Source organism: Helianthus annuus, chromosome 5 (assembly GCF_002127325.2).
Source record: "Helianthus annuus cultivar XRQ/B chromosome 5, HanXRQr2.0-SUNRISE, whole genome shotgun sequence".
Lineage (NCBI taxonomy): Eukaryota > Viridiplantae > Streptophyta > Magnoliopsida > Asterales > Asteraceae > Helianthus > Helianthus annuus.
The window spans coordinates 157,219,054-157,245,382 of NC_035437.2; the positions used below are offsets into that span (position 1 = coordinate 157,219,054).

General features: G+C 33.5%; 1 protein-coding gene across 1 annotated transcript in view; it reads right to left on the bottom strand.

The window, feature by feature from the left end:
* The window catches only part of LOC118492195 (11-beta-hydroxysteroid dehydrogenase-like 2), a 44,343-nt gene extending 18,588 nt beyond the window's left edge, over window positions 1–25,755 (bottom strand). The window contains exons 1-3 of the mRNA XM_035990029.1: window positions 25,485–25,755; window positions 25,192–25,384; window positions 11,327–11,412 (exon numbers count right to left, since the gene is read on the bottom strand). Coding sequence (XP_035845922.1) covers window positions 11,327–11,412; window positions 25,192–25,384; window positions 25,485–25,730 — 525 coding nt within the window. The 5' untranslated portion in view covers window positions 25,731–25,755. The remainder of the gene's footprint in view (window positions 1–11,326; window positions 11,413–25,191; window positions 25,385–25,484) is intronic.
* Window positions 25,756–26,329: the final 574 nt, after the last annotated feature.

Below are 26,329 nucleotides of genomic sequence, written 5' to 3' on the forward strand. Positions count from 1 at the left end.
TCTCTTCTCTTACCCGGCTACAGCCCAATTCCCACTAAACCTAGGACCAGCTATTCCAGACCCACTAGTTCACACCAGACCATTAGGCCAAATGGAGGAATGGTGGACCAATGACTGGCAATTCCAAAATATAGTTAATAGTCCCTATAGTTTTCTCCCACAGTTTGATCCAAAACCTATCCCTAATCCGCCAATGAGCTATGAAAATTTAGCTGAGTTACGTCAGTTTGGTGAAGAACTGATAGGCACCGGGAATAGGATCCGGGAAATGGGAGAGCAGATCTCTTGGAAGTACGACGAGAGGGAGCGTCGTTACTGAAACTACCAGTAGACCAAAAGATAGGAAGGGCTGGAAAAAGTTTGTCTGTATTATAACTAATATAGTAAAACTGATTCTGTAAAATGGGCAATAAAACTTTGTAAGATACGGTGTGTACGGAGGCATATACAATATACAATAACAAAATGAAAGTCGAGAAATCGACAATTTTGGTTATGTTTGTATGTTGTAGTAATTTATGTGTTTATCTGTGCTAAATTTGTTAGTAATAAGTTAGACACTAATAAATTTCTACTAATTAGCAGATGGAAAACGCTAACAATGAACCAATTAATGAAGTAAATCAATCTAAGCAAGAACCGGAAGATCAATATATAACCCGACAAGATATTGAGCACTTTATCGCCCAAGGAATAGCCCATGCTATTCCAGAAATTGTGGCTGCTGTTCAAAAACCTGCCGAACCACAATTAATTCCTAGTAAACGTATTCTAGAAGATAACGGCAGTAACAGCATAAATGGAGGCGGCAATCATGACAATCATGATCCGCAACAGGCCCCACTCCCTAAGAGGATAAAAGCTGCAATGCCTGGTTGCACTTACAAAGAGTTTCTTGCTTGCAAACCTATTGAATTTGCAGGTAACGAAGGGGCAACTGCAACACTGCGTTGGTTAGAGAAAACCGAAGCAGTGATTGCAATAAGCAAATGTGCCGAAGAGGATCAAGTGATGTATGCATCAAATCTGTTCAAAGAAGGAGCACTAGAATGGTGGAACATGGTCCTCCAGGCAAAAGGAAGAAGGATAGCCTATGCCATGAGTTGGAGAGAATTTAAGAATCTGGTAGAAAGAAAATTCTGTCCCGAATATGAAAAAGATCAAATGGCAAACAAATTCCTAAGTCACCGCATGACAGGGGTAGATTGCCGGGGCTATACTTCGACATTCTTTGAATACACAAGGGTGGTGCCAACACTGGCTTCGCCAGAACCGGTACTTATTTCCCGTTACATCTGGGGGTTAATTAGTGAAATCCGAAACATCGTTAAAGCTGCGAGACCTCGTACCATTGACGATGCGGTAGAATTAGCTAACACCCTAACGGATGAATTGGTGCGCACAAGAGAAGAAGACCGGAAGAAGGAAATAGCTCAGAAGATTACCCAAGGATTTCGTACGGGTAATATCAAGAAAAGAGGAACAGGGCAATCCTCATCACCTCCTTTTTGCAGAAATTGCAAAAAGAAGCATTATGGACAATGCAATATAGTTTGCAATTTTTGCAAGGCAAAAGGACATCGTGAGGAAGACTGCAGGAAGAAAAAAAGAATTTGTTATAACTGCAGAGAAAGGGGACATTTTCAATCCGAATGTCCTAAGCTAACTAAACCAGTAGACAACAAAGCTAAACCCGCTGAAGGAGCAACCAAGAAGAATGTACGCGCATTCCAGCTAACCACTCAAGAAGCCGAACTCATTCCAGATATGATAGCCGGTACGTTCCTAGTACATGACGTATTTGCAAAAGTATTATTTGACTCTGGTGCGAACCAAAGTTTTATTAATACTTCATTTTGTCAAGCTCTTAAGTTACCTTTAACCACTCTTAGGCAAATTTTCACAGTTGAAACCGCAGAAGGAAATTCTGTGAAAATAGATAAAATCTGGCAAGAAGGAAAAATAGAACTATTAGGCCATAAATTTTCTGCAAATCTGTTACCAATGAATTTAGCCGGATTCGATGTAGTATTAGGAATGGATTGGTTAATAGCCAACCATGCACGAATCCTATGTGATAAAAATGCAGTAGAAATTCAAACCCCTTCAGGAGAGGTAATTATAATTACTGGAAATAAATCTCGAAAGCCACTGAAATTTATCTCAGTAATGAAATTGGCAAGCTATTCGAGAAAGCAGGAAATGGTGTATATGATTTCAGTAATCATTAACACTAAAGATAAGGAACTTCAGGATATTCCAATAGTCTCAGAATACCCAGACGTTTTTCCAGAAGAATTACCTGGATTACCACCTGATAGAGAAGTAGGATTTAGAATTCATTTAATTCTAGGTACTGCACCAATAGCCAAAGCACCATATAGATTAGCACCTACGGAAATGCTAGAATTGAAAAAGCAATTAGATGAATTATTAAGCAAAGGATTCATACAACCGAGTTCATCCCCTTGGGGTGCACCAGTATTGTTTGTGAAAAAGAAAGATGGATCGATGAGAATGTGTATCGATTATAGAGAATTGAATAAGGTTACGATTAAGAATCGATACCCATTACCTAGGATTGATGATCTTTTTGATCAATTGCAAGGAGCTAGGTATTTCTCTAAGATAGATTTAAGATCTGGATATCATCAGCTGAAAGTACAAGAAGAAGACATACCTAAAACTGCCTTCAGAACTAGGTATGGTCATTATGAGTTTACAGTCATGCCCTTTGGATTAACGAATGCCCCAGCAGCATTCATGGACATGATGAATCGAATCTGTAAACCATACTTGGATAAATTTGTGATCGTTTTCATCGACGACATACTTATTTATTCCAAAAGCCAAAAAGAACATTGTGAACACTTACACGTTCTCTTAACTTTGTTAAGAAAAGAAAGGCTTTATGCCAAATTCTTAAAATGTGAATTTTGGCTACAAGAAGTACAATTCTTAGGTCATGTGGTAAATCATGAAGGTATCCATGTAGATCCTGCTAAGATAGAAGCAATTACAAAATGGAAAGTCCCACAAACAGCTATGGAGATAAGAAGTTTTCTAGGCTTAGCTGGATACTATAGACGATTTATCAAAGATTTTTCTAAGATAGCCGTACCTTTAACTAAGTTAACTTGTAAAGCCGCTAAGTTTGAATGGGGACCTAGACAAGAAGAAGCTTTTAAGATTTTAAAGCATAGATTGACGAATGCACCAATCTTAGCTTTACCCGAGGGAACAGAAGACTTTGAGGTATATTGTGATGCTTCAAAATTAGGCTATGGATGTGTGTTAATGCAACGCAAGAAGGTAATTGCATATGCTTCTAGGCAATTGAAAAAGCACGAAGAAAATTATACGACTCATGATCTAGAACTAGGAGCCATAATTTTTGCCCTTAAGATATGGAGACATTATCTGTATGGAAGTAAGTTTACTGTTTATACAGATTATAAGAGTTTAAGATATATATTTGGGCAAAAAGAGTTAAACATGAGGCAAAGAAGATGGATGGAGATGCTAAGCGATTACGACTGTGATATCCAATATCACGAAGGAAAAGCGAATGTAGTTGCAGATGCTTTAAGTCGTAAGTACCATGAGAAACAGAAACGAATCCGTGCTCTGAGGTTAAATCTACAAGTAGATTTAATAGCACAAATCAAAGAAGTTCAGAAAACAGCAATCAGAGATGATGCTGAAGGAATGAAAGGTTACCTAAAAGAACTAGAACAAGAAAATGATGGAATTTGGAAATTTCATAAGAAACGAATTTGGGTACCTAAGCAAGGAGAGTTAAGAAATAAGATTTTAGAAGAAGCTCATAAATCTAGGTATACCATGCACCCAGGAAATATTAAGATGTACCAAGATTTAAGGAATAATTTCTGGTGGATAGGAATGAAAAAGGATATAGCCGAATACGTATCCAAGTGTTTAACTTGTTCACAAGTTAAAACCGAACATCAGAAACCTTCAGGACTACTCCAACAGTTAGAAATGCCTGTATGGAAATGGGAACTCATAACAATGGATTTTGTTACTAAGTTACCCAGAACCAGAAAAGGTAATGATGCTATTTGGGTAATTGTCGATCGATTAACCAAATCAGCTCATTTTCTACCAATGAAAGAAACCTTTAGCATGGAAAGGTTAGCACAACTGTACGTGGACGAAGTAGTATCCCTACATGGAGTCCCGCTCTCCATTGTATCGGATAGAGATAGTCGATTTACTTCTCATTTTTGGAAAAGTTTTCAGAAAGCAATGGGAACTCGACTAAATCTAAGTACTGCTTATCATCCACAAACAGACGGACAGAGTGAAAGGACAATACAAACTCTAGAAGACATGCTCCGGGCATGTGTAATTGACTTTGGTGGTAATTGGGATAGCCATTTACCATTAATTGAATTCTCCTATAACAATAGTTATCATTCAAGCATCGAAGCTGCACCATTCGAAGCACTGTACGGACGTAAGTGCAGAACTCCAGTATGTTGGGCAGAAATCGGAGAAAGTCAATTATCAGGTCCTGAAATTGTACAAGAAACTACTGACAAGATAACTCAAATCAAGGAAAGACTGAAAATGGCTCGAGACCGTCAGAAGAGCTATGCAGACAATCGTCGTAAGCCTTTAGAATTTCAAGTAGGAGATAAAGTACTTTTAAAAGTTTCTCCTTGGAAAGGAGTAGTACGATTCGGTAAGAAAGGAAAGCTAAGTCCAAGGTACGTTGGACTATTCCCCGTAATTCAACGAATCGGACCAGTAGCTTATCGTTTACAACTACCAGAAGAATTAGCTGGAGTACATGATGTATTCCATGTATCCAATCTCAAGAAATGTTTATCAGATGAATCCTTGGTAGTCCCTCTTCAAGATGTAGAAGTAAACGAAAAATTAAAAGTCATGGAGAAACCATTAGAAATCGAAGATCGAAAAGTTAAATTCCTCAAGCATAAACGACTGGTATTGGTCAAAGTCAAGTGGAATTCAAAGAGAGGACCATAATACACTTGGGAGCTGGAATCAGAAATGAAGCGAAAGTATCCTCATCTCTTCCAATAAATCTCGAGGACGAGATTTTTCTTAAGGTGGAGAGGATGTAACAACTGTCAATAAAACTGGTAATTAGAATAATAATTATTCAATAAGAAAACCCTAATTGAGACACCCAAGTAATTTGGCATAAACCCTGAAATTCCCGGAATAATCGGAATCAGGATCAGGGCCCCTAAAACTCGAGGGGGGCAAACCCTAAATGATAATTATCTAATTTAAACCGTTGCTAGATGCTGATTGGTTAAAATTATTGATTCACCAAGGCGACAACCGAACTCAGCTAGGCTAGGAAGTAGGCTGCACCCTTTACGGACCGTAAAGGTTGGTCCTTACGGACCGTAAGCAGACCAGGTTCCCTTACGGACCGTAAGGGGTTAGGCATACGGTCCGTAAGCGAGTCGAATTTCTGGCTATAAATAGCCGACATTGGCACTTAAAATGTGAAGTTAAAACGACGTAAAACTTCTGTGTGTACGTCGAGTTACATACAATACAGTTCACAACACACACACACGATCACGAGGTGCTGCCGCAATCAGGGTAATAACTCGATCGCTATTACGATTCAACGTCCGATCGATTATAACTATCCAACGATAGTCCGGGTGCTGCTCGAATTGAGCTTGTACTTTGATTATTTGTCGTGATTTCGACTTGAATATTAGAGTGCTGTTCGAATTCGGACTATGCTCTGTTATTCGTTGTGAATCCGACTGAATTATCGAGTATTGCACTGATTAATCGTTGTGAGGGTTTAATCTCGTGAATTGACGTAACTGCTGTATTAGTTACTAACCTGCCTGTGTGTGCATTGTGTTAAACTAGGTTTAATCAAGGCTAATCAGTAGGCTTATATCTATTGCTCGTTAATCTACAATGTGAGTCATTCCTCTTTTATAAACTCTTTTCTCACAGTTTGTGAGTCAACTGCTTTACAAAACTCCAAGTTATTTTCAAAGGTTATAATTACAGGGATTAAGTCTATGTAATCACCATATTACAGCCGGTATGTGGGGTTTTGTATACATTACTTATTTCCCGTCACACTTGGACAAACGGGTGGCCAAGGGGTGATCTGACCACAGTCACAGACACCATTGGACAAATGGGCTAGCCAATGGTTGGTCGAGTGACAAATACCGTGGGTAGTTGGTTTGATATCAGAAACATTGTAACTCCCCTTAATACTGTAATTTATAACTAACGGGTCGTTTTAGAAAACAGAATGATTCACTCAGTATTTCCCCGCTGACAAAACCTTTTTCAAACATGTTTCAGGTGATCTGTGTGATCCAGGAAAAGTGCAGTAAAGCACTACAAGCTCAGAGAAGTGGCTCATTGTGAATAAATAAATAAAACATGTTTTGGCAAATAATGATTTCTGTGTGAAATCAACGTATTGTAAATTATGGGAATTTATCCCTAACAACTTTGTGTAATATATTAAACGAGAAATTTTTACGGTAAAAAGATCCTGTAATAAAAGACTTCCGCTGCCGCATAAATCAGATACCCCGGATATCACTGGACTGCTCGCGGCTCCCGATTCCGTCCAGGGTGGGTCGGGGGTCGCGACACTAGCCGTATAAACGTGGGAGCTGGTAATGCAAACATGAAGGAGGCAGCGTTATTTCAGAGAGCGGTGGAGCGAGCCTGGAAGTTGAAAACGGAAATGTTGGATCTGGTAGATAAGACTGAGAAGAGGAAAGAAACTGATGAAAAGAAGAAGGAAGCAAGGAAGAAGAAGAAACATGAACACAAGATAGAAAAATCTTCCGCTTCAACAACTGAACCCACCACAACATCACCACCTCTGGCCTCATCCACATATGAGGCCACTATGGAGGATCAACCTATTTGTGAAGCTGCAATTACTCAAGAAACTCCGGTTACACCAACCGAGACTCAAGCACCACCAGAAACGACAGTGCATGAAGACAGTCCCAAAGAGCCTGAAAAGCAAGCTACAGAGAATCCAGCGGTCACAACTGAAGAGTGAAAAGACAAGTATGCAACGATCTAGGGGGGATATTGTTAGAACTTTTGAGATCGTTGATACTTGTGAAGGATTAGTTTAGTCATAGTTTGTAGCTATTTTGAATGTACAAGGGCTTATTTTATAATTCTCTAAAAGTAAAGTTCCTGACCTAGTGTAGATAAGATTCCAGCAAATTTATAAATTTGCTGGCTAATCAGGAACACTATATATAGCCCACACATTGTAACCAACTCAAGCTTTTGGCTCTTGAATGAATATTGGTGTTGTTACATTCTTGTGTTGATCTTGTGCTCAAATCTGATATCCAAGGTGTTTTATTGTTATATCTTATTGTTTGGATTCAATACAACACTTGTTGTATTTATTAATCCATTAGCTTCACCTTCATCTTTGATCTTTCTTAACTTTTCATATCTCAAACACCTAATCAATAGGTGTTTTGGGTTAAAACAACCAACCACTGTGATCCGGATTCGTTTTGGGATCTACAAAAATTACTTAAGTTTTCCTTTCATTTCTCTTCATTTCCTTCCTTAAAAAAACTATGGAACACGATTTTTTTTAAATTTCTCCAAATCCTTTCTTTTCCTTCGTTAAATGAAATTTGGGAACACAACGTAAGTTTCCGAAGTAGTTTTAATGCATTAGAGGATCCACTTGTTTCCGGCAATCGGTGAACACTGTAGTCCTATAGTTTCTCCATATACATGTTTTCTACCATAGCCACCATTACCTTCTATCTGATCCCCATCTTTAAAACATACACACATGGGGGTTTAAGTAATGGTGTACGGTGGGTGGTTGAGAAGTGGTGGTTAATGGTTTAGTTGGGGGGGGGGGGTCGGAGGTTTACAGTCGTGGTCTGGTTCTAGGGTTTGAATGGTGGACACAGGTTTTGAAAATGACAAAGATGGGAGAAGTGTTTGAACGACGGTGAGGTTTGAGCTAAGGTTTCACATATGGTGGTTTGTAGGTTGGTGGTGAACGGAGGAGCAGGGTTTCAGGTTGAAGGTGGTGGTCGCATTTCATCGGTGGTTGCAAAGGGTGGGTTTTCTGCATTAAAGATTGGTGACATGTGGGGTGTGTACGATGGTTGTTGTTGCAGATCAGAAATGGTGATGGTGTTGGTTGTTTAGTTGGTGGTGAACGGTGGTGGAGATGGTGATGTTTTCAAGTTGTTAAAAAAAATAACGGGGATGTTAAAGGCTAAAATACCCTCACATGTGAGGTAACTTAACCAAGAAAATAAACGTAGTTTATGTAAAAGGTTAATTCTGACAACAAAAAATAATGTAAAAGGTTTTAAACTGAAAAGGATAACCTGCAAGTTTAAACATACATAAAGATTGTTTTCTGTAAGTTTGTATATTTTAGATGAACCACTTTTATAACCATAGATTTGTTAAAAGAATGAAATATTCTACATAGATTTATTAAAACAATGAATTTTTCTACACATATTTGTTAAAACAATGAATTTTCTAGTGACTATTTAGATTCAAAACATACACACACCCTTAGTTTTCTAGCTCCAAAGATGCAACTAAAGTATGGTATAGTAAACAATATATAAAATCTTTTCTAAACTTCAAAATTTATTTTGGGAAATAATATATCATATAGATTTGATGTCTTGATTCATAAATAGTAAACGGCGTTATAAGTTTACATGGTGTGGAGCAACGCCCCATATCACATCATCCTCATAGCACCCCACACACCACTGCCTCGTCGTTATTGCAGGGGAGGGGTGGGGGGGGGGGTGCACAACTTCTCCAACAACATAACAAGCATTAAAGGTAGCAGTGGAGTGGGGGGGGGGGTGGGGGGCTTGCATGGAATTTAATCAGATTTCTTTTTGTTTTTAATTTTTTTCTGTTATATATAGTTAAAGGGGGATTTATTCCACAACGTCGATAATTTGGGTCGCTTTTGGGGGTTGCGGAGGAGCAGGTTTTGAGTGGGTCGAGGAGAGCGCTGCAGGCAATTGTGGCTGCTCTGGAAGGCTAGAAATCCAGTTGTGTTTAACAAGGCGAGCCAAGGTTGTTGGAGGCAATTGTGGGAGATATTATATTGAACTAGTTCGGGTGGATTAGAAGTAGATCGAAACAAGTGTTTAAGTTGGCATCTGTGGTTATCTGCTCCTGTATCTTGTGTGTAATTCTTTTGTTTGTTTTTAGTTCTTACTGTATGTTGTACGTGGTTTGTTCCTATTACCTTTCTAGGACATAAGTGCCGTTTTATGTTAACAAAGTTGCTTGTCTTTCTAAAAAATATCAATGTTAAAGGGGGACGTTATTGTTGCCATAATACTAATGTGGCACTGATGTGACATGATAAAATTTCTAAAGGCTTTATCCCACATTATTCAACCTAAGTCTCTAAAACATGTTCACATAAACAAAGTTTGAACTAGTAAGCGGTTTTTTTAAACTACTAACCATCATGTGGATAAAATCATAAATCCACTAACAATTTAAAATTAATAATAAATACGGTAAATTACATATTTTGTTCTTTATCTTAATATCACTTTTCAGGAGATATCATTTGACGCGAAAATTGAAGAGTTTTGTACTTAATGTTTCAAAATCATGCACGTTACGACCTTTGGCCCTAACCTAGTTAGATTTCCTTGTTAAATCTGGTCACCCAAGGGTATTTTAGTCTTTTTACCATTTGTCTAATATTATATAAAAAATAAAACAAAATATTTTTGAAAATTATTATTATTATTATTATTATTATTATTATTATTATTATTATTATTATTATTATTATTATTATACCTTTCTCTACAACTCTCTCTCCCACGAATACTCAGATACCACCACCACCACCACCACCACCACCACCTCCAACCTCCCACCATCAACCCACCTACAACCACCACCCACCAACCACCAGCTTGCCATCAACCAACCAAACACCTACCACCGCCATCCTTCATTGGTGTCGCAATCCATCGACCACCACCGTCCCCCACCCTCCTACACAATCTGCCATCGCTGCCCACACATCTACCACCAACACCTTTCGTTTTTTTTTCAATAGCTAGGGTGCTGGTTGTGCATTGGAGCAGATATGAGAAAAGTGGGGATGGACTAGTTCAATCATAGAGGGGTTTCAATCTTTGTGTGATTGAGTTGATATTTGTGTCTAGGGTTTCAACTTAGGGTTTGAAACTGATTGATTGGTTAAATTGGGGAATTTGGTGGAGAGTTGGGGAAATTGAGAAGAAATGGTGTCGATTCTGGTGGGGGTGGCTTGTGGTGGTTGATGGTGGTGGTGGAGAATCTGATAGGAGAGAGAGAAAGAGAGGTGGTGGCAGATGCTTGTGGTGGTGGTGGGAGGTGGGAGATGGTGGTGCTGGTAGATGAAGGTTGAGAGAGAGAGAGAGAGAGAGAGAGAGAGAGAGAGAGAGAGAGAGAGAGAGAGAGAGAGAGAGAGAGAGAGAGAGAGTTTTGTGTGTGTATAAAGATGTTATTAGTTTTTTAAAGTTCTTTTTTGTTTTTTTATTAGACCACCTGTAGTCGCCGTTATCCGACGTTTTCTGCCCCAAAACACGCCCGAAAACGCCAAACCCCCAACCCCTGCCGGCGTTTTTTTGCAAATAATGAGTTGAGGCGTTTTATATTTCACGCCGGAGAAGAAATGGATGGACCAATGAGAGTTATCTCCTTTTCCTTTGGCCAATCAATTTTTTTCATGCTTTTTTAATTTATTTAATTCTTTACACCACTATTAACATAATGCCCACATCCCCACTACACCCATTTTAGAAAAACGCTCCATCGCTGACCGGGCTGCCACAGTGCCACATGACGCACAACGCCCAAGGGTGGGACATTATTCACCCCAACGACTACGCGTGATCTTAAAAGGATTTATAAAAGTGATGAGTACAAAAACTAAACTACCTCCGTTTGACCATATTTAGCAAGGAAATCCAACAGGATTAAGGTCAAAAGACGTAACGTGTAAAATTTAAAACATTAAGTATAAAACTCGTCAGCTTTCACCACCTGAAAAATGACGTTAAGATAAATGACAAAACATGTAATTTACCCTATAAATAAACAGGTCACCTGTAAACATCCATATGGAAATAAAAACCAACATGAGAAAAACCATGATCGAAACGTAATCAAATGTTTACGAAACATAATTACCTAATTATATTGATGAAAAGTTAACTAATATTCAAACAAAATGATAGCTGTAATATAAAATTCAAAAGAGAGAAAGAAAGATAAATACCATTACCGAAACGTGATCGAGGGCACAAGTTTGGTCTTCAAATAAACCAAATGTCGAAATAGCAGCATTGTTTACGAGGTAATCCACTGTACGTTACAACATATTCACACTTAAAATATTTATTTTACAACCAACCGACACTTGGTCTAACGGTATGTTATGTAAAATGATACACGTTTCTAAAGGTCGAGCATTCGAGTCCCACAGTAGACGAATGAAAAAGAACTAGAACTAGATTAGATTACCGTTTAAAAAAATATTAGTTTTACAACATACCTCCAAGTTAAAACCTTCATCGATAATTTACGTCAAAAGTCACCCACGAAAAAAATAAATTATACATGCAACATGATATGTTCGTATATAAATGCATTGAAATGTCATGTATTACGAAGGAAACACGGTGAAATTTCGTCCAAAATTTAAATGTCAAAAACTGAATAAATTAGTTAAGTAAAAATGTTATTAAATCATACAAACTTAATGATAGTAGGAATATTTTTTAAGGGAAAATAGTATGTTTCTAAACTAAAAAGAATGTATGAACCCGGACCAATATGATTTCGTTTGCCTCGTATTAGAAAAATCACTACGTAATTCATTACGTAGCCACCATTGGCGAAGCTTCCCCCGCCCCCACTCGATTTTTCGAAACTGAGGGGGCGGAACCGTATATACCTAAAAAATTTCTATACGAAAGTACCCTTTATAACACTACGCATCGAAAAGTTCGGAGGGACGGGCGCCCCCTCAGGCTATGCCTAAGCTGCGCCCCTGGTACCACTTTAGTGACAACTATTATGAAACAATCCAAAAGCTGAATTAACAATTTAAGTAAGCTATCAGAAAATATGCTTGATTTCTGCTTACATTTGGACATGTTTTTGTTGTGATTAGATAACTAGTTTTATATTAATACATACTTAAGAGTGTAAACTTACGTAATGATTATTTAACTCTGGTTTTGATGTTGCAGAACCAACACAATACATTTTATTTGTTATTTTTTAATTAATTTTGTATAGAAAACTCACACGTATTTATAGTGTGAGTTAAATGTCATTTTAGTCCTTGTGGTTTGGGCCATTTTGTCAGTTTAGTCCTCTAGATTAACTTCATCCATTATTTTCGTTAACGAGAATGACAATTCGGTCATTTTATATGGCCGAATTGCCCTTCTAGTTAACAGAGTTACATATAAAATGACCGAATTGGCCTTCTCGTTAATAAAACATATGGATGAAGTTAACCCAGTAGACTAAAATGGCACCGATAAAACCTTTTTGGACCCACAGGCGAAAAATGAAACATTTCGACTAAATTGTAAAATAGCCCAAACCAAAGGGACTAAAATGGCATTTAACTCTTATAATGTTAAGAATTGATGTATAACGTTAGGGGTGTGCACGGTTCGGTTCGGTTCGGTTATTAGCATTTCCATAACCGTAATCGAAGTCATCAGTTAATCGGTTCGGTTAATTCGGTTAGTTTGTCGATTTTCGGTACGGTTCGGTTAATAACCAATTCAAACAAGGGCTAATTGTTTTGCTTAGAAATACATGTAATAGAGGTATAAATACATGAAATAGATGTATAAATACGTGAAATGGATGTATAAATAAATGAAATGGAGGTATAAATGCATGAATAGATGTTTAAATACATAAAATGGATGTATAAATAAATGAAATGAAATGAAATGAAGGTATAAATAAATGAAATGAAGGCATAAATAAATGAAATAGAGATATTATTACATGAAATGAAAGTATTAAACATGAAATACATGAAATAGAGGTAAAAAAGCTAGAAATATATAAGGAAATAAATGATTCGGTTCGGTTCGGTTAATTTCGGTTAACCGATGGTAAAAAAAATATCCGTTAACCGACTTTCGGTTAATTTGGTTTCGGTTAATTTCGGTTCGGTTTTGTCGTTTTTCGGTTCGGTTAACGGTTCGGTTATTGCAGACCCCTATATAACGTTATTATAACATCATTTTAATGAAATTGAGACTAAACGAATTTTTTCATATCTTTACGAATTTATAACTATTTAACTATACATTTGTAGGTAAAACCAGTAACTTTTTCCGCGCGTTGCGGCGGGTTCGAAATGTAAAGCAACTCGAATATGTGAAAACGTATTATATTTGACACGGCTTGTTTCTGAACAAAAGTTACGTCAAAACGTAGACAAACTAAGTGTAACACCCCGTGTTTCGAAAGTCAAAGTCAAGATTGAAGTCAAAGGGAGACAGGGTTGCCAATTGCGATCTGTCACTCCTTGCTCAATTCCTGTTTTGACTTCTTTGACCATAGTTAGTCTATTTTATGTTTTACGTTAGTTGTATCATGTGGAGTAATTAATTATAATCACAACAATCGACGAATATTTATCGCTACGAATCGCTTTACGACTGTGAACAATAGGAAGTAACGATGCGATAAAGGCAACTAAACGCTAATCGAGCTAATCTAATCAACATCGCACTCGCAAACTCGAATTTCGCATTTTGGTGATTGTTATACGTGTGTGTGCGCCTTATGTGTTACTTGTGCATGTTTATTTATATTATGTGTGGTAATCAATCGAAACGCAATCGAACTCAATCGCAATCGAATCGCAAACGCAAAACGAATACGAAATAAGGATGCCTGTATGTAGATATAGTATGATAATTGGTGGAGAAGAGATAGCGCAAGATATGAGTAATTGGGATTAAAAGTAATTTGACTAAGAAACTCTATCACTTCGCAACGCTCGCAATCGAAATCGAAACAGCAAAACTCGTAACACCGAACACTCGAATCAGGCGACCGATCGATCAGGCAACCAGCCGATCGACCAGCCGTCCGCTCGGACTGCCGTCCGATGGGACAGACTGTCCGATCGAGCTGCCTGGCCGATCGACCAGCCCTTTCCTCTTTGGGTAACCCTATAAACACCCCATGTCACTTTCATTCTTTCCACTTTTGGCAACTCTCTCTCTGACCAGCGCATTCTCCTCACTTTTCTTCAGATTTCTCTCGATTCCGGTAAGATCTCGTCCTAAATATTGTACTTTCTTGATCTACACGCACTCCTACACCTTTCTATCTTTTGAATCTTAACTTTTAACCGTGAAATCACCAAGATTCAAGGTGTTCTAGGATGACGTCATCATGTGTTCTTGAAGAACTTCATGTTTTGGCCTCAACCCACCAAGAACAACTTAGATCTAACCGATTTCCACATAAACTAACAAAGAACTATCATAGATCTAAACATATTCACAATAAAAAGGATTGAAAGATGGTTTTCAAACTTTCTTCCAACTCTTTTACACTCAATGCCTTCAAAACTGATAGAAACGAGGCTTGTGCCGACCTACTACTCATTCTAGTGGTTGTGTGGCTCGAGATCCGGGTTCTATCCACGAGGTTCACCGATTTCGGGTTAAACGTGAAACACTATCCCGAACAGTTCACTAATCGGATTTGGGTGATTCCTGTCCGATCAGGAGAACCAAGTATTGACAAAGTTTCGTATAAGTAACGTATATAACACCCAAAAGTGCGATATCACAACACTAATCGAACTAATCTAATCAACTAAACACTTGGTTGTTTTTTATTGTTTGCCGTTTTTATCGAGGTGTTGCGATATCACAACACCTCGATAAAACGACAAACAATAAAAAACAACCAAGTGTAAGACGAACAGGTCGACCAGGACGGAGTGCCGTCCGATCGGAGTGTCGTCCGATCGGACTGCTGTCCGATCGAACAGCCAATCCGATTGACTGGCCAAACCGAATGGCTTGCATCTTGGGTCCCACACTTAAACTATTCACCAACATTTGAAGTCTGATCATTGAACGAGTTGTTGTCCGATCGAACTACCATCCGATCGGATTAACCGCTCGAACATGTGACAATTAAACTTCAACACTTAAACAATTTTCAACATGTTCGATGCACTAGGAATGCCACCCGATCGAACTGCTGTCCGATCGAGTGACAACCTGCTGTGAACTTGTTCTCGCTGAGGTGTCCAACCGAACGGGTTGCCGGCCGATCGAACGACCGTCCGATCGACCGACCTGAAAGGTAGAGATACTTCAATGTTTTCAAATGCTACAACAAAAACTTCAAAAGTCAAACCATCATACACAAACACATCCTTCCTAAAGGAAGAAACAATCCACTCGAACGGCCATCCGACCGGACCGCCGTCCGAACGGACTGTCACTCGCACGATCAGCTGTCTGATCGGACTACCATCCAATCGACCAGCTATTCGACCCACCAACACTTGTTTTCGTTTTACGCGTCACTTATCATTATGCTATCAAACTATTCAGGCTAACCTTACTCCCAAGTGCTCCCTTCAATCCATCAACCGCTGTGAGTATACTTGATCCCTTTTTGCTTTACGCACTTTTGGGTGTTACATACGTTACTTATACGAAATCACATCGAACACACTACGCAATACTTTTAAATGCTAACTGTTACCGCATGTTATATGTGACTTAATGAATGCTTGTTTGTTATGTTTACACATGGAATGTTGTCTACCTGCCTTAACAACGATAGTAATATAGTTTGGAATCAGCACCCGTTCACACGGGGGTTGTTAAGGACAATTATTTGCATGGATTACAGTGGTGATCATGTATTACGAACTGCCTTGGGCAGTCAACCCGTAGTCATTAGTATCGATAGGTTCATGTCGATAACTAACATGCTTCGTTTTACTCAGTGTACGTGCTGGTTATGCGTAAACTATTTCGAACTCTATATGCTATTATCAAACTTGTATGCTCGCCTTTACACTATGTGTATTGACTTTTATTTTAACGTATGTGACAGGTGCTTAAGGTGTCTATTTGCTTGGAAATCAAGACTAGGAAAGAGTCTTAGAGACCAACAAATAGTTGTCTGTACTAATGAAACCTGAGTTGTCGGAACAGAACAATTTGCCTAGATTTGTACTGTAATAATTATATTATCTTATATGACATGGTATGGGACGTGTTACTTAAAATATTTGGTAAATGTAATTGTTATGGAAACTTCTGGACAATCTGTTTCGCTCAGTGCCGCGCCCCGATGTTTCCGCCATCGGTTGGGGTGTGACACTAAGAATGTACATAAAAATAAGCACGAAAACGTATTATATAGGATCTAACTTATTTGCGAAAGAAATTTACATTGAAACGTTAAGCAACTTAAACTTATACCGACACGTACATAAATATAAGTACGTAAGAAAATTAACTATTTTAAGTGAAAGAATGGTACGCCGTGTTTCGGCAATATCGAAACGTAAAGAACTCGAATTTTTACCATTGGAAACGTATTACACTTGACCCGACTTGTTTTAAAACAAAATTTATCCCAACATGTAAACCAACTAAGAATGTACATAAAAATAAACACACAAACTTATATATTTGATCCGACTTATTTGCAAAAGAAATTTACGTTGAAACGTTAACCAACTTAAACTTATACCGACACGTACATAAAAATAAGCACGTAAGACAATTAACTATCTTTTAAGGTAAAAAATGGTACACAGCATTTCGGTAGCATCGAAACGTAAAGTAACTCGAATTTTTACCATATAAGGAAAACATATTACACTTGACCCGACTTGTTTTAAAACAATTTTTTTGTCAAAATATAAACCAACTTAAAAAACATACATAAAAAGCACAAAAAAACGTATGATATTTGAGTCCACGTATCTCCAAAAAAATATTACATTAAAACGTAAATCAACTAAATTTATACCGATACATACATAAAAGTAAACGCATAAAAATTTTTATAAAGCCTTTATAAACTTGAGAGGTTGTAAATAACCATATGAAATATTAAAGTGTGAAAGTAAAAAAAACACTAAAAGAGTAAAAAGAAAATAACAGAAAAAAAAAAGAAAAAGAAAAAATGGCATGTGAAGTTACTGTACATCTAAACTTCTTATCGTAACAGCGGCATCAAAACGTAAAGTAACTTGAACTTATACCGTCTAATGAAAACGTATTATATTTCACCTGACTTGCTTCCAAGCAAAAGTTACGTCAAAACGTAGATCAACTAAAAACGTATATAAAAATAAGCACGAAAACATATTATATTTGACCCAACTTATTCATGAAAGAAATTACGTTGAAACATTAACTAACTTGAATTTATACCGACACATACATCAAAATAAGCACGTAAGAAAATTATGTGTTTTTTAGTTAAATAAAGGTACGGCGCGTTGTGGCGGCGTCAAAACGTAAAATAACTCGAATTTATATCATCTAATAAAAACATATTGTATTTGACCCGACTTGTTTTTGAACAAAATTTATGTCAAAATGTAGACAAACTAAAAACGTACATAAAAATAAGCACAAAAACGTATTATATCCGAGCCTAGTTATTTCTAAAAAAATTTATGTCGAAACTTAAAATCAACTGGAATTTATACTGATATATAAAAAAAAGTTATAAAGTCTTTACAAAATTGAGAGGTTATAAGTGTCAATATTAAATGTTAAAGGGTAGAAGAAAAACAAAAAGACAAAAAAAAAAAAAAAAATCACGTGAGGTTACTCTAACACATGTGTAAAGGTTCTATGTAGGGATGAGCATGATATCCGTTCGGTATTGAAAATCTCCAAAAGTGGTACTGGTAACGGTACCGAATATACCCGGTATGGTACGGTTAGATACTGGTACGGTACTGGTATTTAAGCGTAAAAACTGCTAAATACCGGTACTATACCAGAACGGTACTGAGCCGGTATCAAAAATGTCAAAAGTCGGTACCGAAAATGTACCTGGTTTGGTAAATTCAGTACCGGTACCGATTCAGTATCAGTACCCGGTGCCATTTGCTCATCCCTAGTTCTATGCATAAACAAAAAATTTTCGTTCTTTTTTTTTAATTTATAGGAGATGTATAAAAATTTAGGCCAACCATTATTACCAATCTATAATTACCAATTACTACCAATCTATAATTTAGTAATTAAATTTTTCTCTCCCTCACATATTGACTGCTCATTTTGTTTTGACTTTTTCTTTTGACTTTTGTTAGTTTTGTTTACTGTTAACATCATTCTTTTCAAGTTTTACAAATTTATCCTAAATTCTTTTTCTCTTTTAACCCTAGTAGTTTTTCTAATTTCAACTTTATTTTTCTATACTTTTCATACACACAAATCATAGGCCGACTTAGTTATTTTTTATATATTTTACATTTCGGTCAAATTTCTACGAGTTGACTACCGCAATGCGAGGGTATGGTTCAACATTTTTACGTATATTTTTGGTTCGATTTAACAGTCTCGCCGCAAAGTGCTGGTCCTAAATGCTAGTTTTCTTAGATTTTACAACTTTTAATTCATTTTATTTGCGTGTTATCGCAAACTATAAAATTCTGGATACGTCCATTTCCTACATATACAAGTGCACACCCCATTTCAATCTATCTCCCTCCCTCCTCTCTTTCCATATCTGTCTGACATCTTTATATATCTAATCGTGAGAGCTATCTTCATGCCATTAACTATCACCATCTAGAAAGTGTTCAATAAATAGAATAACGAATTTTTGAATTAATCGAATCGAATTTTTCAAATTCTTATTTTTTTAGTTTGAATTCGTATTCGATTTATATTTTTTTTTTCGATTCGAATTTGATTCAACTCGAATCCAATTTTAATACGATTTAATTCAAATTCACCCTAAATAATAGTTTATTTACTTTTGTTTTTAAAACTACTATAAGCTAACTATTTTTTCACATCAAAACTACTAAGCTACAAATTAATAAACTATCAATTTGTCAAAAGACCAAAATTTTGAAATTAGGTTGGTTGTTGGTAGTGAGGATAGGCTACCGATAACGATGTAAGTTAGGTTAAAAAATAAAAATAAGTAGCATTGGCTTAGTAAAGTTATGAACGATGGACTTATTATTTATTGATGTACCACAATCCTTAATGAATAGCAACTTTATTTTTATGATAATATATAGCTCTTTAATATTTATTATTTAATATTATAATACATTATTATTATGTTCATTTTTAAGTTTTAACATATTTTTAGTTTACTTTTTTAAAACTATATTTTCTTTTTCATTTATCAATTGTTTTCATTAATTCCTTTTTCCTTTTTTTTCTTTTCATATATATATAAATATATATATATATATATATATATAAAGTATATCGTACATTATGGCTTAACGTACTTCACGTACAACAACGTGCGTGATTTGTTCTATAACATGCGTGATTAATGTTTTCAATATGTGTGATTATTGTGTTTCAACATGCGTGATTTTGGATTTTTGAATTATAACGAGCGTGATTTTAAAATGAACGTGCGTAACTACCTGTCGTACGTGATGTACGTTAAGCCGTAATGTACGTTAACCTTCCTCTATCATCCAAAACAGAACACAAAATCCACAAATATGGCGTTTTAGTAATCTCCACTATCTTATTTGTGGGTTTTAAGTGTGTTTTATGGTTGACATTATGGTGTTTTATAACTTTTTACACTTTGTTGGAAAAATGGACTTTGTAGCCAACTCTCACCCTATATATATATATATATATATATATATATATATATATATATATATATATATATATATATATATATTATTAGGTTCAAGAGTGAACACTAGTGTAGTTTGCGAACTGAGTGAACTAATCCTGGCCATACATGTGTGTAGATCAATGGCCAGGATTTGATGATGAAATACACTAGTGTATTTTACGATTTGATGATAAAATCCTAGCCATACACGCATGTAAATCAATGGCCAGAATTTGTTCAGTTAGTTCGCAAATACACTAATGTTCACTCTAGAACCCCCACCCTATATATATATATATATATATATATATATATATATATATATATATATATATATATATATATATATATATATATATTGTTGATGAAGGATTATGTATAGTAAGTTTATATTTATAATAATATACATAAGCTTTTAATATTTATTAGTTAATGTTATAATACTTTATTATTATATTCACTTATAAGTTTTAACCTATTTTTATTTTTATTTTAATTTTTTAAATTATATTTTCTTTTTCATTCCTTATTTTTTTATAAATTCTTTTTTATTTTTTCTTAATCATATTTCCTTTATCAATTAATTTGATATTTCTTTAATAACTTATATTTGTTAATTGTTTTTGTAAGGATCATGGATTATGATTTTATTTTGATAATAATATATAGCCTTTTAATATTTTATTATTTAATATTATAATAGTTTATTATTATATTTACTTTTAAGTTTTAACATATCTTTATTATTTTTTTTACCTTTTTAAAACCATATTTCTTTTATCATTTATATTTTTGTTTTTAATGTTTATATAGCTTTTTAATAATTATTTTTTAAATCATATTTCCTTTATCACATAATTTGGGATTTTTTTCTAATAACTTAAGTTTGTTATTTTTCTTTATAGAAACTTAAGTATGTAGTTGTGTTTAATTTTTTCCCTCAAAATTTCGGTATAAGTTTTGTTAAAAATGAAGTTGAACTTTATTTTTATAATAATATATAGATTTTTCGTATTTTATTACTTAATATTATAAAACTTTATTATTATATTCACTTTTAGTTTTTAACATATTTTTATTTCTCTTTTACATTTTTTAAAACTATGTTTTCTTTTTCATTCATCATTTTATACAAATTCTTTTTATGCTTTTTTCTTAAATCATATTTCCTTTATCAATTAGTTTGATATTTCTTTAATATCTTATGTTTGTTAATTGTTTTTCTAAGGACCATGAATTGTGATTTAATTTTGATAATAATATCTATCTTTTTAGTAGTTTATTATTTAATATCATAATAGTTTATTATTATATGTACTTTTAAGTTTTAAGATATTTTTATTATATATATATTTTTTACCTTTTTAAAATTATATTTCTTTTATCATCTATTTTTTTGTTTTTAATAATTACTTTTTTAATTATTATTCCTTTATCACATAATTTGAGATTTCTCTAATTGCTTAAGTTTGTTAATTTTCTTTCTAAAAACTTGAGTACGTAGTTGTATTTAACTTTTTTCCTCTCAATATGTCGATATACGTTTTGTTAAAAATGAAGTTGAACTTTATTTATATAATAATATATAGATTTTTAATATTTTATTATTATATTCACTTTTAAGTTTTATAATATATTTATTTTTATTTTACTTTTTTTAAACTGTATTTTCTTTTTCATTCATCATTTTTTTGCAAATTGGTTTTCTATTTTTTTCTTAAATCATATTCCTTTATCAATTAGTTTGATATTTCTTTAATAAGTTATGTTTATTAATTATTTTTCTAATGACCATGAATTGTGATTTTATTATGATAATAATATATAACTCTTTAATATTTTATTATGTTTTTATTACAATAGTTTATTATTATGTTTATTTTTAAGTTTTAACATATCTTTTTATTTTTTTTTTACTTTTTTAAAATCATATTTCTTTTATCATTTTTTTTGTTTTTAATACTTCTTTAAATCATATTTTCTTTATCATATAATTTAAAATTTCTCTGATAACTTATGTTCGTAAATTTTCCTTTTTAATAATTCTTTTTTATTTTTTAAATCATATTTGTTTTATCACATAATTTGAAATTTCACTTATAACTTAAGTTCGTTAATTTTGTTTCTAAAAACGTAAGTACGTAGTTATGTTTACCTTTTCCCCTCAACATTACAGTATAAGTTTTGTTAAAAATGAAGTTGTATTCAAAAGATAGTATTTATTTGGTGTCGTAAAATGGTATGATGATAAATTAATCCGATTATGACGGTTTGGCTTTTTTAAACTACATGCTTCATTTTCAAATAGCATTTGTTTACAAAATCATTTGCTCCGTTCACCGTAACGCACGACGTACCTAGTTATATATAAAAGTTTATGTAGATGTTTTTCTATATGAAAATTCGAATATAAGGATCAAATTCCAACCACTAGTTCATTGTAATAGAATGGAATTTCGTAAATTGTGATATACGAAAAAAATATTAAAAGATCCTTTTTTAGACGAGTATCGTTTATAACAGTCTTGATTTAAGTTTGTTAAAACAAAATATCTTCGTATATTTATTAGTTTTATAACAATAAACATCTAATATCAGTGTTGCACAAGGAATTTTGTATGATCCTATTTATGGAATTTGATTAATTCATGTTGAATACTTTTACCGTCGCAACTTAAGACAGAATATGATAAAAAACAATGTCTTATAAGTCACTCAATATCTTTTTGCATATAAAAACACTATATATTTATTTATTTTTTCTAAAAAAAGTCACTTAACAATTTTTTATTTATAAAATTCTGCACATGCCAATTTAGAACAAAACTATGACATCACTTACAATAACTTGTTATTGTTTATGCGACACACATTTAAGGTATACTATGCTAACATATACAATCTATGTGCCAAAAATGGACAAATAATCAAATTATATGACCATTTTGGTTTCTTTTGTGTTGTGGTTATTGTTATTTCTTTTTTTTTTTGGTTTTTTTTTGGTTTTTTTTTTATACTTTGTAAGTATATATGTATTTTTGTAACAAATTATATAGCAAAAATACTCTCAATGCAATCAAAATAATATTAGTTTTGCTAGTTTAAATAGTCATCAATTATTAACCAAGAAAAAAAAATTAAAAACACATTAAGGGTCACTTTCTAGTTGATGTAATACAATACACTTGTTTGTAGTACTTAACTTTTTGTTAAGCAACTTCATCATTTTGAATTCTTTTAAGGATATATATATATATACATATATATATATATATATATAGGGTTGAGTTCATTTCAGAACTCTAAATAACTACAGAACTTTTAGAACTCCTGATAAACAATTATTTTATATATAAGTTTTTGTATTTAAAATCTTTTTATCATCTATTATATGTATTTCTTTAATTACATACATATTAAAAGTAGTTTACATATGTTTAATTGCCAAAATTATATATATGTGTCATAACTAATTACATATATGTAAAAAAACTAGTTTACATATGTGTAATTATAAAATTACATATAAAAAATGATAAAATTACTCTTAACATGTATGTAATCGTAAAAATACACATAATAATATATATATATTTTCAGAACCATAAATATTTACAGAACTCGCAGAACTCCTAATAAATAATCTTTTTATTTATATATTTTTATGTTTAGGATAATTTTATCACTTATTATGTGTATTTTTACGATTACATACATGTTAAGAGTAATTTTATCATTTTTTTATATGTAATTTTATAATTACACATATGTAAACTAGTTTTTTTACATATATGTAATTAGTTATGACACATATATATATAATTTTGACAATTAAACATATGTAAACTACTTTTAACATGTATGTAATCAAAGAAATACATATAATAGATGATAAAAAGATCTTAAATACAAAAACTTATATATAAAATGATTGTTTATTAGGAGTTCTGAAAGTTCTTTAGTTATTTAGAGTTCTGAAATGAACTCAACCCTATATAGGGCCTGGAAACAAAAGCATATGTAAGCAAACACAATCGATTGTTCTAGTTCTAGGTTATCTAAAAAAAAAAATACAATTTTGTTCCAAATTAACATGTGCAAGAACTTTTATGTGCAAAAAATTATTGAGTAAATTTTAAGAGAAAAAACAGAAAATGGTGTTTTTGTGTAAAATAAATTGTTGAATGACTTTGTAAAGAAACAAACATAAATTATAGTGTTTTCTTTTAATGATATTTTCCCTTCAACTTATTCGATAGTTGATCAGAACTAGAAAAATGATATATGTGCTTTTTTGGAATGACATCTCTCTCTCTCTCTATATATATATATAATCATAAGAAAACTACATATAAATGAGAAAACTAGAAAACTAACTAAAAAAGCTAAAAAACATATCAATTTTTTTTATAAAAAAATCGCTATTTTTTATATATAAAAGATTTCAAAAAAAAAAAAAAAAACTTGTACTACTTGTACTGCACATATGCATTATATGTGTACTACAATGTGCATTACAAGCAAACACAATCGGTTGTTCTAGTTCCAGGTTATCTAAAATAAAAAAAAATACAAATTTGTTGAAAATTAACATGTGCAAGAACTTTTATGTGTAAAAAATTATTGGGGTAAATTACTTTTTGAGTCCCTGTGTTTTAGTAGTTTTAACTAGTTGAGTCCAAAAGCAAAAAGTTTAACGATCTGAGTCCCTATAAGCATTTTCTTTAACCATTTGAGTCCTTTTGAGTCCAAATTTTAATCTTTTGAGTCCAATTTTTTGGACTCAAATCGTTATAAAATAAACAAAATTGGACTCAAAACGTTATAAAATAAATGGCTAGGGACTCAGGACGTTAAACTTTTTGATTTTGGACTCAAGTGGTTAAAACCACTAAAACACAGGGACTCAAAAAGTAATTTACTCAAATTATTGAGTAAATTTTAAGAGAAAAAACAGAAAATGGTGTTTTTTATGTACAGATTGTTGAATGACTTTGTTAAAAAAACAAACAGAAATTATAGTGTTTTCTTTTAATGATATTTTCTCTTCAACTTATTCGATAGTTAATCAAAACTAGAAAAATGATATATGTGCTTTTTTGGAATGGCATCTCAAATACTCTCAAATGGGTGACCACTACTCATTGTCTTAGACGTATATTTATCCAAATTTGTTATTTAAAACAAAGTTGGATGTTATCGATCATTTTGCAATTAAGCCTTCAAAAACATTGACAAGTAGAGTGATGAACATAAAGATGTACTTACATCTACCGAAATGTTTGATGGTTTGATCAACAAATCTTTTACAATCCTCAAGCTTGGAAACATCCGCAGGCAACACAATCACATTTGGTGATCCTATTGAACTCGCATATTGTGCTACAAGATTAAGTTGCTTCTCTCGTCTTGCGACTAACGCTAGACACGCTCCTTCTTTCGCAAACTCAATCGCCAATTGCTTCAAAAAATTCAAACTAAATAATCATGTGTGTATATTTATGGATGCCGTCGTATATGATTGCAACTAATTACGAGTAGAAGGTGAAAACATATGTTACCTCGCCAATACCAGTTGAAGCACCCGTGATGAGTATAACTTTTCCTGCAAGTTGTTCGGGATACATAGATTTGAAGCAGAACCTTAAGAGATTGAACAACCAAAATGCAGGAACTAAGACGATGAACAAGATGACCGAAACAAGAGGAAAAACGACATTTAAAATCGCGTGAATCATATCCAAAGATGTGTTGGAGTAGATGTCTTGTTCTTTGAATATGAGGAAACTAAAACTATAAATGAACATATAAATTGAGACGGAATTTATTACACCAACGATAATGAAATTTATAGGTAGTAATTAATAATTGCCCATGATACATGGTGAAGTTGAACGTGTGAGGAACACTATTTTTCAATTGTTATGTGATCTTTTGAAAATTGCAGAAACACCCGTGTGGTTTTCTACTTTAAACTATGACCCCGTGTATTAGTTTTATTTATTTTACGATGGGTTTTCTTTGTTGATTTTATAAAAAAATCAAGTCACAACTCCGTAGTTATCTTGAGTGTATGGCCTGTGAAATTTTATACCAATGATCATGGGCGGATCCAGCCTTAAAACAACAGAGGCTAGGTCCACTTATGACGAATAAAGTTAAAAAGCTAGATTTTTTTTGGTATAATTCTTTTCTCCGTATTCAATCTATCTTAAAACACAAAGTCGGCAGCTAATTTTACGTCACCGACACTTCACTTTTCACAAAAATACGAGGCCACCCCAACATTGCAATTGGATTCATCTAATAGAAACATGTAATAACTTTTATTAAATCACACTTTCTTAAGAACAGTTATAAAATGTTATTATAGGTGTAATGACATGTGTGATTTCGATTGATTTGA